This window comes from Haliotis rubra, unplaced genomic scaffold (genome assembly GCF_003918875.1).
Source record: "Haliotis rubra isolate DU_JTF1 unplaced genomic scaffold, ASM391887v1 Scf194, whole genome shotgun sequence".
Classification (NCBI taxonomy): Eukaryota; Metazoa; Mollusca; class Gastropoda; order Lepetellida; family Haliotidae; genus Haliotis; species Haliotis rubra.
In genome coordinates, this window is record NW_025765936.1 from 76,757 (window position 1) to 92,896 (window position 16,140).

Consider the following 16,140-nt stretch of genomic DNA (forward strand, 5'->3'; position numbering starts at 1 on the left):
TTGGTGCTTTTGTCAAGCCAGCTTCTCCCAACCAACAGGCAGGTTGTTGGACGGACCTGTTTCCACTGTGGCTTCGGCCTCTGCAACAGTCACAACATGACAACAGCCATATGTTATAAATGCACTGTTGCAAATAATGGGATTCAACACCAAGATCACTGGATTCTGGCACACCAAAGGGAAACTACTCTGCAATGAATGTTAGTGCCTCAGATTACTCAACCAGCTGTGCCTGTTCGTCAAGACCATGTTTGAGTCTGAAGTATCCTTTCCTCAATTCCCCTCTCTAAATGGTTTTGTGTATTCATGACAATTATCACAAGTGTGTAAGTGGGTAACAGCAGTTCTGAATTTTGTCTGATGTTTCTCGGAGTACTCTTAGGAGTACGAGAGTTGGGTTTTACGCAGCTTTCAGCAATATTCCAGCAATATCATGTCAGGGGACACCAGAAATGGGCTTCACACATTGTACCCATGTGGGGAATCGAACCCCTGGGTTTCGGCGTGACGAGCGAACGCTTTAAACACCAGGCTACCCCACCTCTCTGAGGAGGCAAATTGGGACAAAGTGTTCACATTTAAGAAAGAAATGATACTTTATGGATGAAAACTTTTTTTATATTATGATATATTATTACAGGTTCTTATATGTCGCATCATAATATAGAAGTTGTCATCCATAATGTTTCATAGCTTTCTTATTATTCATCAACTTCTAGAATGCCATTCAAATAGATCAGTGTTGAAATTGTTATTCTTAAAAATATGCTGATTTTGGCAGACATTTCTTTTATTTTTGCTCATTAGTAAATGATCTAACAATATTTAGTAAATAATCTAACAATATTTAGTAAATAATCTAACAATATTTAGTAAATAATCTAACAATATTTAGTAAATAATCTAACAATATTTAGTAAATGATAACTGATCTCTATGATCTGCATATTTTTACCATTGACTTTCTTTATTTTCTCCTCTGCTAACCGGCGAGCCTCTTCAGCCCGAGCCTTCTCGGCAGCCATCTTCTGATCCCTCTCAGCCTTGGCTCTCTCGGCCTCCTCATGTTTCAGCCGCTCAGCTAACTCCTCGTCAGCCTTCATCTTCTCCTCACGTTCACGCTGCTCTTTCAACTTCTGTAAACGAGGTAAATGTTTACCTTGCATCACAGTGTATAGCCCCAAAAATCTTGAGGGTGCATGCACTGCAGGTGTGTGCCCGAAATCTGCAAGGTCTCTTGGGGGGCGGCTGGGGTTCCCCCCAAAAATTTGGAAATTTAGACGTCACTTCTTTGCATATCAGAGCATCACTGTCATCATGCCCAAGTCAAATTAGCAAAGAGAAACTTTATTTTATTTTGCTGTTCCTTTGGGAAAATACGTTTCTCAGTTAGTTGTTCCCAGAACACAAAACACGCAGGTAGAAAATATTGTACATGAAATGCAGATTTATTTGCGTGAAACACGCAGGTTTTGCATTAACACGAACACTGCATCAGCTTTACTTAAGCCATATCTTAATAATTCATTGTCATAATACCAGTCAACATCGGACAGTAAACCTGTAAGGTGAAAGTCTAGTATAAAACAAATCAAAACCAAATTAAAACAAGCAATAAGTCAGTAGTGAGTATGGTTTTATGGTGCTTTTAGAATACTTCAGTAATATCACTAGAGGTTGCACCAATAATTGGCTTCACACATAGAAACCATGTTGGGAGCTGAACCCAGGAACCCAAGTCTTTGGTGTGACAAGGTTGAAAAATTTTCCCATAAATTGTATATTTATATAGTTATTATATTGTTATTGATTCACTTCTCGATATTCGGTGAATCGAACCGTAGTCCCTTCATGAATTCAATTGTTATTCGTGGTCACCAGAACCCAATTTTCATGAATATTTACAATTTTTAAGGGAGTGTGTTTTACTTGAACCCTTATGTCCTTTTTCAAAATGAGATATGCAAGAATGCATTATGTACTATCCTTGTAGTAGCGCAAGTCATGTTAGTTTGCCAAGGGTGGACATGTTACTGTCAACTATAACTATTACATACAAAATTTGAGTGTCATGAGATGACTGGTTATTGCTGTGACAAATTAACACTGTCAACATGGGCATTCAATATTGTGCATCAATCACTTAACTACAATATTGTATTCGGGTGAATAATTATTCGTGATTCGCTACTCCAATATTCGCGGATAATGTGATCATATTCGCAACATAGTGTATTCATTACAGCCCTAATATGTTGAGGACCGAGAAAGAGACGACGGAGATACTTTCGCCAAGTAGGAGTCTGAGGTCACTTAATAAATCGCGAGGCGGGCCTACTTGCCAAACTCAAGGCCTTTGCTTGTCAAAAGGTGCGCGCCGAAAACCACATTAATTCGACCCACCACTCCTAGAGTTTTGTGCTGTGTAAGCTAAGGGGTTATCAGAAACAACCCATCACAAGTTTGGAGTTAGCATATCGGAGTTGGTGCTTTCTCCTGGCCTCCTTGTGTTATGCGCGACCTCACGGTTGTAGAGTTGACAGGGTAAATCTGGCGCCCACCAGCCAACGGCAGGAATAATGCATGCACCGTGAGATAGGATAAGTTTAAAAATTTGAAAATTTTGCTATAAATTGTATATTTATATACTTATCCTATCTCATCGCGATGGATACTTTTCACCACCTGCCCCACATCACAGATTACTGGACTCTCTGGACTTCTAAGATCGAAAATGACAGGCACAGAACATCACGTGATCATCTGAGTGGATCGGCACACTTATTGAGATGATTGACAGGTCTGCTGTTGGAGTGGGGGCAGAGGTCAGATGGTCAGAGGCCTGAAGTTTTCATTCAACTTAGCCTACAGCACGTTTCCACACATGGTCGTAGAAGAAGAACAACAGAGGTGCATACCGCGAGATACGATAAGTTTCCAAAATAAAACACTTTAGCCACTCAGCTACACCATTACCCACATTATTCAGTAGATTAGGAAGTATAATCAACACCAGGCTACAGAATGCCATTTTTGATGGCACCATTTTAGGGTGCCATTTTATGAAACAACCAAAGCCGCCACGATTGTCGTATGGGGAGTTAAGATCACATTGTACATCAGCAGCCAGGGACACAATGCACTGAATAGCCTCTGACAGAGTGCCATTGTATGAAACCACAAAGCTTTACTACCGTCGTAGCCAGTATTAAAAGCATGGGAGTTAACATCACATTGTACAACAGCAGCCAGTTACGCTACAAACCAAAGCGCCACGACCGTCGTGAAGTCAATGTAGTATGGGAGTTAACATCACATTGTACAAAGGCAGCCAGTTATGAAACAACCAAAGCGCCACGACTGTCGTGAGTCAAAGTAAGTATGGGAGTTAAGATCACATTGTACAACGGCAGCCAGTTATGAAACAACCAAAGCCGCCACATATCGTCATAAGTCAATGTAAGTATGGGAGTTAACATCACATTGTACAACGGCAGCCAGTTATGAAACAACCAAAGCTGCCATTTATCGTCGAAGTCAAAGTAAGTATGGGAGTTAACATCACATTGTACAACGGCAGCCAGTTATGAAACAACCAAAGCGCTCACGACCGTCGTAAGTCAATGTAAGTATGGGAGTTAACATCACATTGTACAAAGGCAGCCAGTTATGAAACAACCAAACGCTACGACTGTCGTAAGTCAATGTAAGTATGGGAGTTAACATCACATTGTACAACGGCAGCCAGTTATGAAACAACCAAAGCGCTACGACTGTCGTAAGTCAATGTAAGTATGGGAGTTAACATCACATTGTACAAAGGCAGCCAGTTATGAAACAACCAAAGCACTACGACTGTCATAATGCCAGTGGTATGGAGTTAACATCACATTGTACAAACGGCAGCCAGTTATGAAACAACCAAAGCGCCATTAATTGTCGTAAGCCAGTATTAAAGCATGGGAGTTAACATCACATTGTACAACGGCAGCCAGTTACGAAACAACCAAAGTGCTACGACTGTCATAAGCCAGTATTAAAGTATGGGAGTTAAGATCACATTGTACAACAGCAGCCAGTTATGAAACAACCAAAGCGCTACGACTGTCGTAAGTCAATGTAAGTATGGGAGTTAACATCACATTGTACAAACGGCAGCCAGTTATGAAACAACCAAAGCCGCCACGACCGTCGTAAGTCAAAGTAAGCATGGGAGTTAACATCACATTGTACAACGGCAGCCAGTTATGAAACAACCAAAGCGCCACGACTGTCGTAAGTCAATGTAAAGTGCTGAGTTAACATCACATTGTACAACGGCAGCCAGTTATGAAACAACCAAAGCGCTTACGACCGTCGTAAGTCAATGTAAGTATGGGAGTTAACATCACATTGTACAAAGGCAGCCAATTATGAAACAACCAAAAGCACTCGACGGTCATAAGCCAGTAAGTATGGGGAGTTAACATCACATTGTACAACGGCAGCCAGTTACCTACAAACAACCAAAAGCCACGACTGTCTTAAGCCAGTATTAAAGTATGGGAGTTAACATCACATTGTACAAAGGCAGCCAGTTATGAAAACAACCAAAGCGCTACGACCGTCGTAAGTCAAAGCGGTATGGGAGTTAACATCACATTGTACAACGGCAGCCAGTTATGAAACAACCAAAGCGCCACGACTGTCGTGTAAGTCAATGTAAATGGGGGGAGTTAACATCACATTGTACAACGGCAGCCAGTTATGAAACAAACCAAAGCGCCACGGCTACCGTCGTAAGTCAAATGTAAGTATGGGGAGTTAACATCACATTGTACAAAGGCAGCCAGTTATGATGAAACAACCAAAGCACTACGACTGTCATAAGCCAGTGTAAGTATGGGAGTTAACATCACATTGTACAACGGCAGCCAGTTACGAAACAACCAAAGCGCTACGACTGTCTTAAGCCAGTATTAAAGTATGGGAGTTAACATCACATTGTACAACGGCAGCCAGTTATGAAAAACAACCAAAGCGCCGGCGTATACTGTCGTAAGTCACTGTTAAAGTATGGGAGTTAAGATCACATTGTACAACAGCAGCCAGTTACAAAACAACCAAAGCGCTACGACTGTCGTAAGTCAGTTTAAGTATGGGAGTTAACATCACATTGTACAACGGCAGCCAGTTATGAAACAACCAAAGCACCACTTACTGTCGAAAAGTCAGTATTAAAGTATGGGAGTTAAGATCACATTGTACAACGGCAGCCAGTTATGAAACAACCAAAGCACTACTACTGTCGTAAGTCAGTGTAAGTATGGGAGTTAACATCACATTGTACAACGGCAGCCAGTTATGAAACAACCAAAGCGCTACGACTGTCGAAAGTCAGTATTAAAGTATGGGAGTTAAGATCACATTGTACAACGGCAGCCAGTTATGAAAAACCAAAGCACTACTACTGGTCGTAAGTCAGTGTAAGTATGGGAGTTAAGATCACATTGTACAACAGCAGCCAATTATGAAACAACCAAAGCGCTACGACTGTCGTAAGTCAGTATTAAAGTATGGGAGTTAACATCACATTGTACAACGGCAACCAGTTCTGAAACAACTAAAGCTCTACAACTGTCGTAAGTCAGTATTAAAGTATGCAAGTTATGATCACCGTAGCACCAAGATCACAGCCAGGGACAAGCACTGAATAACCTTTGACATGTCAACATACCTTCTCTTGCTCTTGCTTTTCTTTTTTAAGTTGTTGTATTTTGATTTCTTCTCTCTTCTTTCTCTCCTCTTCTTTCTTCTCTCTCTCTGTGCCTCCTGTCTCTCCTCCTCGGCTCTCTTGGCAGCGGCGGCAGCAGCTTCCTGTCTGCGCTGCTCCTCCTCCTGCCGGGCAGCTTCAGCAGCCTCACGGAGGATGTTGTCCTTCATCTTCACAAACAAGAGTGAGTGAGTGATCGAGTGAGTGAATGATGAATGGAGGGACTGAGGAAGGATGAAAGGTCAGTGAGTGAGTGAGTTGAGAGTGTGAAGAGGAAAGAGGGTGGGTGAGTGTGTGAAGGATGGAGTGAGTGAGTGAGTGAGTTGGGTTTTACGCCGCTTTTAGCAATATTCCAGTAATATCACAGTGGGGGACACCATAAATGGGCTTCACACATTGTGCCCATGTGGGGATTCGAACCCGGGACGTCAGCGTGACAAGCCGACGCTTTAACCATTAGGCTACCCCAATGCCCCTGTGAAGGATGGAAGGAATAAGGAAGATGAAAGGTGAGTGAGTGAGTGAGTGAACGTAGGAAAGAGGAAAGGTGGTAGGGTGAGTGCGTGAAAGGTGGATGGAATAGGGGGAATGAAAGGTCAGTGAGTGAGTGAGCATCTGCCTCTAACCACCACTAAACAAGGGCCATAACTCTGTAAAGAATCGCAACACAGTTTCTGTTTTCGAAATACATCAAGGCATTTGTGTCCTGAAAATGCTTACCACATTTGGTTTCCCTATCTGTAACGTTTTTTGAGAAAATCTGCCCCATTGGGGATACCGTGCACGAATCAAGAACACATGACAAGGGCCATAACTCTGTAACAAATTGTAACCTGGTTTCCGTTTTTGAACTCCATCAAGGCAGTCATGTCATGAAAACACATATCAAATTTGGTTTCCCTATCTATAAGAGTTTTTTGATCTGTCCCCATGATGTCTGACGGACACACAGACGGAGCTCAAACCAATATCCCCCTCCCACTTTGTGGTGCGGGATAATAAAACCCTGGTGTTAGTTACTTAACCACACCCATAAACAATACGTAAACATTCACTATCAACACCAAACTAAGGGAGAAAACTGAACAAGGGAGGGAACTGCTGAATGAACTATGCCAATGATAAGAAGGTAGTAAGCCAGAAAGCCAATCTTAACTTCGTATCTACAGCACTAAGTTATGACCAGGGTTACACCTACCTCCAGATCTTGGGCTCGCTTGTCATCTTCCTTCTTGCGTCGTTCTCGTCGGAGTTTCTCAACATCCTCCTGGCGACGTCTCTTGTCTTCTTCCAGTTTCTGCATCTGCTCCAGTCAGCCAATCTGCAAAAACATCACAGAGGAAACAGTCCAACATCTCTCACATTTTCTTCATCTAAGATATCTATGTTGTCTGTTCAACAGGTCTGTTAACAACAGAAAACATAAAAAATAGAAAGACATGTAGTCTAATGACTTTAATGTCTCAGGACTACACCATATTTTTCCATCTTATTTTATGTTGTATTTTGTCAAGCCCACCCCCATATATGTATCAATGTCTTGTGACCCCTCCATCTATAATTATTGAGGTTTCCCACTTGATGCACCATTATTATTTTTTTTTGGCTTCCCACATGTAGCAATTTTCCATGGCTCCCCACCAAAAATTACTCATCACTATGTAGGGTTCAAATACATCTGTTATGAGAGTGTGTTTTTTATAATTTGTATTATCATTGATCAGGTTATTATGGGTCACAATGTTTTGAGTGTGGGTTTTGTCTCGCATTTCACATCATATATGTTCAATGGCAAAAGTATTTTTAGTGGCACGCCTTTTTGATAGCGCTTCAGAGTTGTCTCCCTTGGCAATTTTGTCTATTTACGGCTTTCATCATGCCCTGTGTTCCACATGATTCCATATCATTCCCGAGAGGATAATGATAAAGCCTAGCTTTGCTAGAATGCTCGAGAACTGTGTAAGTGCTATATAAAGGCTGGTTGTTGCGTTGTCCGACAGACTTTTCCTATGACTGGATTTATGTACATCAGTCTGCCATCGTCAACATCATCAAGACTGAACGTTCTTGCCTATTCGTCTACTGTCATTGTAAACAACCTTCAATCAGTATATTTGCTCTCACTGTAAATGTCAAGACTCTAGTGAGTTGATATTTTATACTTGTGACCCAATATTTTAGATTTGTTACTCAAATGCATTGTACTAGAAATCTGTATTGTCATTCATTGTAGCTTGCTCATTGTTTGTTCAATATATCATTGAATATTTTAGACTTGTTTGTGTTCTATTTTGCTGGTTCAAAGGGGACTCTTAAACCTTTTGTCACAGCAATTTTTTAACCGTAATACATCATTTATTCAATTTTATATAATAGAACTGTGTAATATAAAATACTGTCAGTGTCGGGTCAGTGGGTATCGCATGGATGTACCTGACCCTTCTACCAGAGCTCACCGCCACAAGTAAAGCCGTCTTCCACATCAACAAGTTAAGTGAGAGAGACGATATACTTGAAAAGTCAGGGCCAGACACGAAGCGCTGTACGAGAGGGTGCTGCCCCGGCAGAGCACAATCAAATTGGGTGTGAAACGTGGAAATAGCCATGGAGTACCCAGGAATGGTGGAGGCCATAAGGCTCTCAACCAAAACGGGGTTATAGTAACTCCAATATCCGAAATAAATCCGCAGAATCTGCACACCAGCGCGCCCCACCTATCAACATACTGAATGGATGTCAGAAGCCTTGAAACCAGAATTGTGTCTGCACCTGCTGCAGGAATTCCGCGTGTCTGGAGATTAGACCCGACAGAGACCCACCCACCCAGGTGTGGCGTCCCATTCAGAGTGAGAATGTCTGGCCTTAAAGGTAATTCGAAACCCTGCATGCAGGATCGAACACCAACCTGACTGCTGTCAATTCCAGCACACTGATGTGCAGGTAGTGACTTCGTTGTCAAGAGACCGCAGGTCGCCCAGAACATCGCCCCAACCCGGGAGGGATGTATCTGTCTGGACTGAGAGCGACGGCATCTCCAGGGGAGCCCCTTGGAGAGACGCCCGATGTCTGCCCACCACTGCAAATGAGGAATCAACCACTCTGGCGTCTCGAGAAAGTTCTCGTAGCTCCATGAGTGGGACCCCAGCTGCAAAAGCTTGCTGCATGGGTCTCATCCTCAAACTCGCATCACCCCTAAGAAAGACCGGATTCTGCTCCGAGGCGAGGTCCGACTTCTTAAAATTGACAATTCAGCCAAGTTTCATAAGAGTGACCAACACTGATCGCTAGGTTTCTAGACTCAACTGTTATTCTAGAACCCTGATGAGCCAGTCGCCTAGTTATGGGTGACAACACCAGCACTGATATCTGGCTATCTGAGCTTGAATAAACCCCAATTTGGTGAACACCATTGGCGCCGTAAAGAAGTCTAAGGGGAGCACACAAAACTGGTAGCACGTCCTGCCAAAGAAGAACTGAAGGTAATTCTTGAAATCGGGGTGCATTGGAACAAGGAGGTATGCGACCTTGAGGTCGATTGACGTCCGCCAATCCCCTGTCTCGAGGGATGAGATCACTGAGCGCGGTGTCTCCATCCTAAAGGACAGTACCTCTATTAACTTGTTCAGCTCTCAGACGAGAAAGGATCTGAATATTCCGTTCTTTATGGTAACAAGGAAATAAGTGGAGTCGAACCCCACATTTACCTGACCATTTGAAACCACCTGGATGGTTGCCATGGCCAGCAGAGACTGGATCTGGGCACGGAGTATTTCCGTCGTCTCGCGGGAAGCTGACACTGGTGCGTGTCGCACTCACACCGGGATTTGCGGCAGAATACAGTAAACCCCTGAAGCCGGCAACATAACATTTGCCAGTGCCGAACAGACTTCACCTGAGGATTACAATGAGAATCCCAGAGTTGCCGATGAAGAATCACCGGCGATCTTTCCCCTTTCCACTAGCTCCGCAGAGCAATGAACCAAGTGGAGCATACAGCATAGAGCTGTTAAAGGGAAAGGATGGCAGACTGACGATAAACCCAAACTCCGAGGCACATGAGAATGGCCTGATAAATCAGGGTACCCCAAGCACTCAGACAGACCTCGGAGCGTCGAGGTGACTGGCATATCCGGTACACTTGATAGCCTCTTGGTCAAGCTGAACTACCGGCGCCGGGGATCTGCGCCCTACCGGTTTCCCAAGCCCAGGTCAGTGCTAGTCACGGGGTTCAGAGCATTCGTGGAGCCGAAGCATGGCGGTTGATTCGAACCCGGTTGAAGCAGATGTAGGAGTAGCCTGATAAATGAGGGCGGTACTTCAACCACAAAGCGCACACAAGCATACACAGTCATACACTGCCTATAGGCTATGTAAACACCTGACAATGCAGGGATCCCCTGGTGTACACATGGGTAGACCTCGGAGGGTCAAGGTGATCGGTAGCTCTGTCACACTCAACAGCCGCTTGGCCAGGTCGTCGATAGACCTCAGGCCGAGACCTGATCTGTACCGGGGCCGGGGATCTGTGCCGTACCGGGGCCGAAGCAGATTAGTGAAAAAACATAAAATCTGCGTGTTACTAGCGAACTGTGCGGCAGCACAGCATAAAACACACAACCTTGGTCAGAAAAAATGCTATAATATTTAAATGTTATACATACAATGGAGTAAAATTGAGAGTGATATGAAACAAACACATCATCAAATTACTCACAACGACTTCTGTAAATTCGCTGTAATAAACGAGAATTAAGGCAAGCCTATCATATAATATGCAAACATAATATCACAACTACAGGCTAAAAAGCTAACATGTAGAGAGGAAACCACAACCGCGTGGTCCGCCATTTTGCCTGCCACATGGCTGGAAAACAGAGACCCACGGCACAAAGTTACAACAAATGATGAATGAAAATATCAATATGTGAAGTCCATCTAACTCCCGTGCGTAAAGAGAGGAACCATACATACAGTTTGAGAATCTTTATCACTCATCGTCGAGTATAGGAAGAGATAATACTCTAAGGACACCACACACGTCTGTTCTGAGAACGACAGCATGAAAAGTGAGGTACAAGGTAAACAGACAGAGTTACCTGCTCTTGGCTGTAGGGGGCCCTGTTGGGTCCCGTAGGGGTGGTCTCACAAGACAAAAACGAGTTTTTTGTTTTGTAAATACTTTTATTAAAATATTGTTACAACTGTCGTAGGATTTAAAATGCACATTTAAATGCTTATATGTACCCCAAGGAGGACTTCTTCTGAAAAAGAATTGGAAACTATTTCGCACACTGATCACAGCACCAGAGCCTGCGTACAAAATTTGTTTTGGCTTACCTCTTCCTCTCTTCCTCCTCTTTTTGTATGTTCTCTCCATCCTGCTTGATCTGTTCATTCTTCATCTCTTCCTGCAGGTTCCTTTTCAGCCGCATCAGCTCCACAACATCCTTCTCCTCTTTCCTCCGCAGTTTCTCCAACTGCCGCAACTTCTCCTCCTCTTCCTCCAACTTCGCTGTCCGTGCCTTGTGCTCGGCCGCCATCCGTTTCCGCTCAGACTTGAAGTCATGTAGTTCTTCCTCCTTCTTCTTCTTTATCTCTGTCAACTCCACAAGTTCCTGATCAACATCGCTGTTCTCTATCTTAGGTTTCCGTCCGCTGGCGCCACACCAGAATCGGTCCTTGAGTTACTTCGCACAATGTTCTTAGCAACCATTTGCCCAACACTGGGATAGAGCGAATTTGAAATGATCTTAAAACCATCAAGTTTATCACCCTGTGGTTCTGTGTTTGTGTTTTTGAGATTGTTTGCTACTTTGGGTTCGGAGGTCTTGTTGTTTAGTGGGGCAGCATTGACAGATCTTGTGACTGGTTTGGGTTTAAGTGAGCGATCTACGGAAGGAAGTAAAGGCTGTGACATCCCATTGGGAGCTTGAGTTGGGATAGAGGCTCCTGATTGGTTGATAAGTGGCTGTTTATCATTGGAGGGTTCATCAAAATCAGGGTAATCAAAATCCACTGAAAAATAAACCATTTGATAATACTGATAATGATGGCATTGAGATATTATACTAGCCGAATTTTCTTTTTTGTAAAGATCATACATTACAATTTCTGTCACTGTCTTTTACTTCAAATTTGTGATAAATTTGAAATATGAAAAACTGTTCATTCAATTTTTACTTCTCATCTGCAAAACTTAGTTGTCTTCGGCTCGAGGACAAGCGTGAATTTTGAAGGCTATAAAGGAGAGCAACCATGGCAACTGGCTAGCTATTCTCGAAACGTTCGTAGCCCAACGAACTTGTTAGGCCCATTCTTAACACATTGGCTACAATCAAAGTTAAGAATTCTTAGGGCTACGAACATATCGAGAATAAGGGCCATGGGCCTCCTTTCACAAAGCACTAGGTGATCATAAGTCACTAAGGTAACCTTAGTGCAATGTTAAAGAATAGGAGTTAAGGTTAACCTTTGTAAAGGTTGCTTCGTGAAAGGAGCCCCTGGTGTCTTAAGCTTTCAGAAAAGTGGGCTAGCATGACTTGTCTCCTCTTGATGGGGAATGATTATCTCTTCTGTCTTAAGGTCAGTGAGTTTACGCATTCGAATTTCAAACTATGACACACACAAATTACTGTTCATCTATTAAGTGTTATTGCACAAATCCACCTCAGTGCTGAGACTGTCATAAGTCCACGTTAGGTATGTAAGTAACGATCACTTTGGCACAACGATTGTTGTAAGTCCATGTAAGTTTGAGAGTTACGATCACCTTAGCGGTACGACTGTCATAAATCCATGTTAAGGTTTAGGAGTTACAATCACCTTAGCGCTGCAGCTGTCGTAAATTGGTGTTTCGGTATGGGAGTTACGATCACTTTGGCATTACAACTGTCTCAAGTCCATGTTAGTTTGGGAGTTACGATCACTTTAGCGCTACAACTGTCATAAATCCATGTTAAGGTATGGGAGTTACAATCACCTTAGCACTACGACTGTCTTAAATTTAGGTTACGGTATGGGAGTTACGATCACTTTGGCATTACGACTGTTGTAAATCCATGTTAAGGTGTGGGATATATGATCACTGTAGCACTGTACGACTGTCATAATCCTGTTAAGGTATGGGAAACAATGTCACCCTAGCGCTAAGACTGTCGTAACTCTATGTTGCGGTATGGGAGTTACGATCACTTTGGCACTACGACTGTTGTAAATCCATGTTAAGGTGTGGGAGTTACAATCACCTTAGCACTAGGACTGTCTTAAGTCCATGTTAAAGTACGGGGATAACGACACCTTAGCGCTAAGATTGCTTTGTACAACGGCAGCCTGACACGTACATGCTGATGATGTGATGAAGTCCTCGGGGCGAGCGGGACACAGGATGTGGGAGTTGGTGGTAACGGTGGGGTAGTACAGCAGCCACTGCTCATAGCCCCCCTCCAACACGAGGGGCTCGCTCTTCAGGATCACTGTGGCGTCGTACTGCAGACAGAACACTTACATGTACTACACAGGTGATACGAGCAGTATAACCTTCACAAATATAACATCTTTTTGAAGGCGTAAGAGAGAGTTGTTATTTCTCTGTTAACAGGGGCAGTGGGTTAGCCTAGTGGTTAAAGCGTTTGCTCATTATGCCGAAGGCCCAAGGTTTGATTCCCCACATGGGTACAATGTGTGAAGCCCATTTCTGGTGTCCCCCCACTGTGATATTGCTAGAATATTGCTAAAAGAGGTGTAAAACCATACTCACTCACTCTCTGTTAACTAATACTACATGTAGTAAAATTTCACATGGTACATATGAAGAACTGTATTGGCTTTTCCCGTTACAATTCGGTAAATCTAACCATTACCATAACCGTTATTTTAAGGTGGACCCTTACAGCACTGCTATTAGGCTATAAGCAGCAATGTAGGCGATGTATTGCATTTTTTATTTCTAGATCTGATGATCTTGTCATTAAAGTTTGGTTAGGTTTGTTGTACACTTAGCAATATTCCAGCTATATGGTAGCGGTCTGTACATGATCGAGTCTGGACCAGACAATCCAGTGATCAACAGCATGAGCATCGATCTAAGCAATTGGGATACGATGACATTGTCATTAAGGTCTGTCTAGATGTGCTCCCACCTACCTTGAATAAGGCATCCTTTAGTGTTCTCAGAGTTGATCCAATCTTGACCTCTTGTGACGTAGACCGCCAGTCTAATAGAATAACATGATCGACCTGACCGCGTTGTTTCCATAGCGACCTGGATGCTTCCGGCAATGCATTACTGATGTAGTTGACGGTGGTTCTGTCGACAGATGAGAGAATCAAGTTTAACGCTGTATATCAGGTGAATGTTCATCAGGTGCCTTTCAAGAACTTCACAATCTAAGCATCAAGAACAGGTCCAGAATTATAACCCTCAAACGATATCAGACAATGAGAGCTAACATCACTGGAGTTTTACTTGTCCTCAGGGGTGGTGAGGTAGCCTATTGGTGAAAGTGTCAGCTCGTCACACCGAAGACTTGGGTTCGATTCCTCACATGAGTACAAAGTGTGAAGACCATTGCTGTGATATTGCTGGAATATTGCTGAAAGCGGAGTAAAACCATGGTACTCACTACTAACTGTCCTCAGCACAAATTAGTCTCCGGACTCGTGTGAATTTGAAAGCTGCAGTCAATAGCTACAATATCTACATTAAAGACCACCTACCCAGGTTGTAGTATGCTGGCAGGAACATTGACACAGGACTTGTGGCTGATGTGGGAGTCGGCGTAGTCCTCCTCCGGACGGACGTCCATCAGTATGAGCTGAGTTTCCCGGTCGTTGAGCAGTGTAAACAGCTCCATCGGTGAGATGCTGCCTGGAGCCGTCACTGGTGGCACTGCAGTCCCAGACAAAACATCATTATGTCAGGCATTTACAGGACTCGAATTCCTGCATCCTATACCCATAAAAATTGACAATGGACGCAACAAACTTTATTTGCATCCAGAGGGACTCAGAAAAAGTCAAAATACCTTTTGTAAAAGTTCCAATCAAGTAACAATAAGTTATAACTGAGTTTGCTACCAGCTGGGTTATGGTATCATTTGCAATTTAATTACTGTAACAATGTGATGATCATGATACATAATACGATAACAGTATTAATAATAATATTTAAGTGTGTGGGACCCCCATTTTGTAGTCCAGGACCCCTGAAAATTAAGAGTATGAGTGCCAGGGACCCTCAAATACAGGACTCAAGGTAAATCCCTGTTATGCCATCCTACATTAACATGGGACAGGGGCGGATACAGCTTTTTGACAAAGGGTATGTGCCAGGGTATGAAACACCAACAATTTTCAGCCAGATCACAAGGCTGATTAGATGTAAAACTTGCCAGCCCCGACCAAAACTTACCTGCCCACAAAAAATACTAATTTACTTAATTTACTCTAATTTTACGAGTGAATTAATAATGATTTATCATCCTGAAATATCATGAATATCTTTTTATACCTGTCTAAATTTTAACCCGACCGTCAGGCAGGTGAATTCGAGAATCTAGCAGTCAATGTTGAAAATAACCCATCCCGGGCGGTTGGGCAGGCGGGTATTTCGAACACTGCTGTGTGCACACTCTAGAGAAAGGGAGGGTGCACACTTCATTTTCACCCATTTTTTAATGATCATAAACTTTCAGGACAAAAGGGGCAGAGGGGGCACCCCTGCATCCCTCTGGACCTGACTATGGATGGATGTTCCGGCTTGCTGATTTGGTTGACACGTCATCATATACTAGGGCTGGATACAGCTTTTTGAGAAAGGACGGGTGCTCAGTTCAGAATGGGGGGTGGTTTGGTGGTGTGTGTTCGTTTTCACCCATTTTCTCTCGAGTTTCAAAGGTCATTTAATAAACTTTCAGGACAAAAGGGGATCTGGATCCGCCTATATTTCCATCTATGTTATTGACTGGACAGTTAAGTATACTAGTCATCATACTAGTGAGTGAGTGAGTATGGTTTTACGCCGCTTTTAGCAATATTCATGCACAGCTTGCAGGGGGCCTATTCTAATCTAGAACTCCGCGGGTTTGATCCTGACAGTGTTGGTACTGAAAGCAAGACAACTTGAAAGCCTGCACCTGTAGATGAGCCATTTTCTTTGTCATTCCCCTTCTCCTCAGCTGCGCCCTTCTCAACATCTTTCTTCTCCTCCTTTTTGTCCTCTTTCTTCTTCTCATCGAGAGCTTCCAGCTTCTTTGCCACTGCCTCGGCTTCTATGAGGTCATATCTGGAACACACACAGGGTTCATACAGATTATCAGTCATCATATTTTAGGCCCATTTAAGGTCTTTTCAAATCCCAATCATGTAATTTACTGATTAAAATTGATATT

The 16,140-nt window shown here is 43.1% G+C and overlaps 1 protein-coding gene across 1 annotated transcript in view; it reads right to left on the reverse strand.

Annotated features, from left to right (window-relative positions):
* The window catches only part of LOC124274733 (ubiquitin carboxyl-terminal hydrolase 8-like), a 39,679-nt gene that overhangs the window by 13,895 nt on the left and 9,644 nt on the right, over positions 1-16,140 (reverse strand). Inside the window, 12 exon segments of the mRNA XM_046710106.1 lie at positions 37-80; positions 956-1,136; positions 5,698-5,922; positions 6,951-7,064; positions 8,683-8,985; positions 9,193-9,346; positions 11,090-11,394; positions 11,397-11,767; positions 13,093-13,237; positions 13,895-14,057; positions 14,468-14,639; positions 15,886-16,034. Coding sequence (XP_046566062.1) covers positions 37-80; positions 956-1,136; positions 5,698-5,922; positions 6,951-7,064; positions 8,683-8,985; positions 9,193-9,346; positions 11,090-11,394; positions 11,397-11,767; positions 13,093-13,237; positions 13,895-14,057; positions 14,468-14,639; positions 15,886-16,034 — 2,326 coding nt within the window.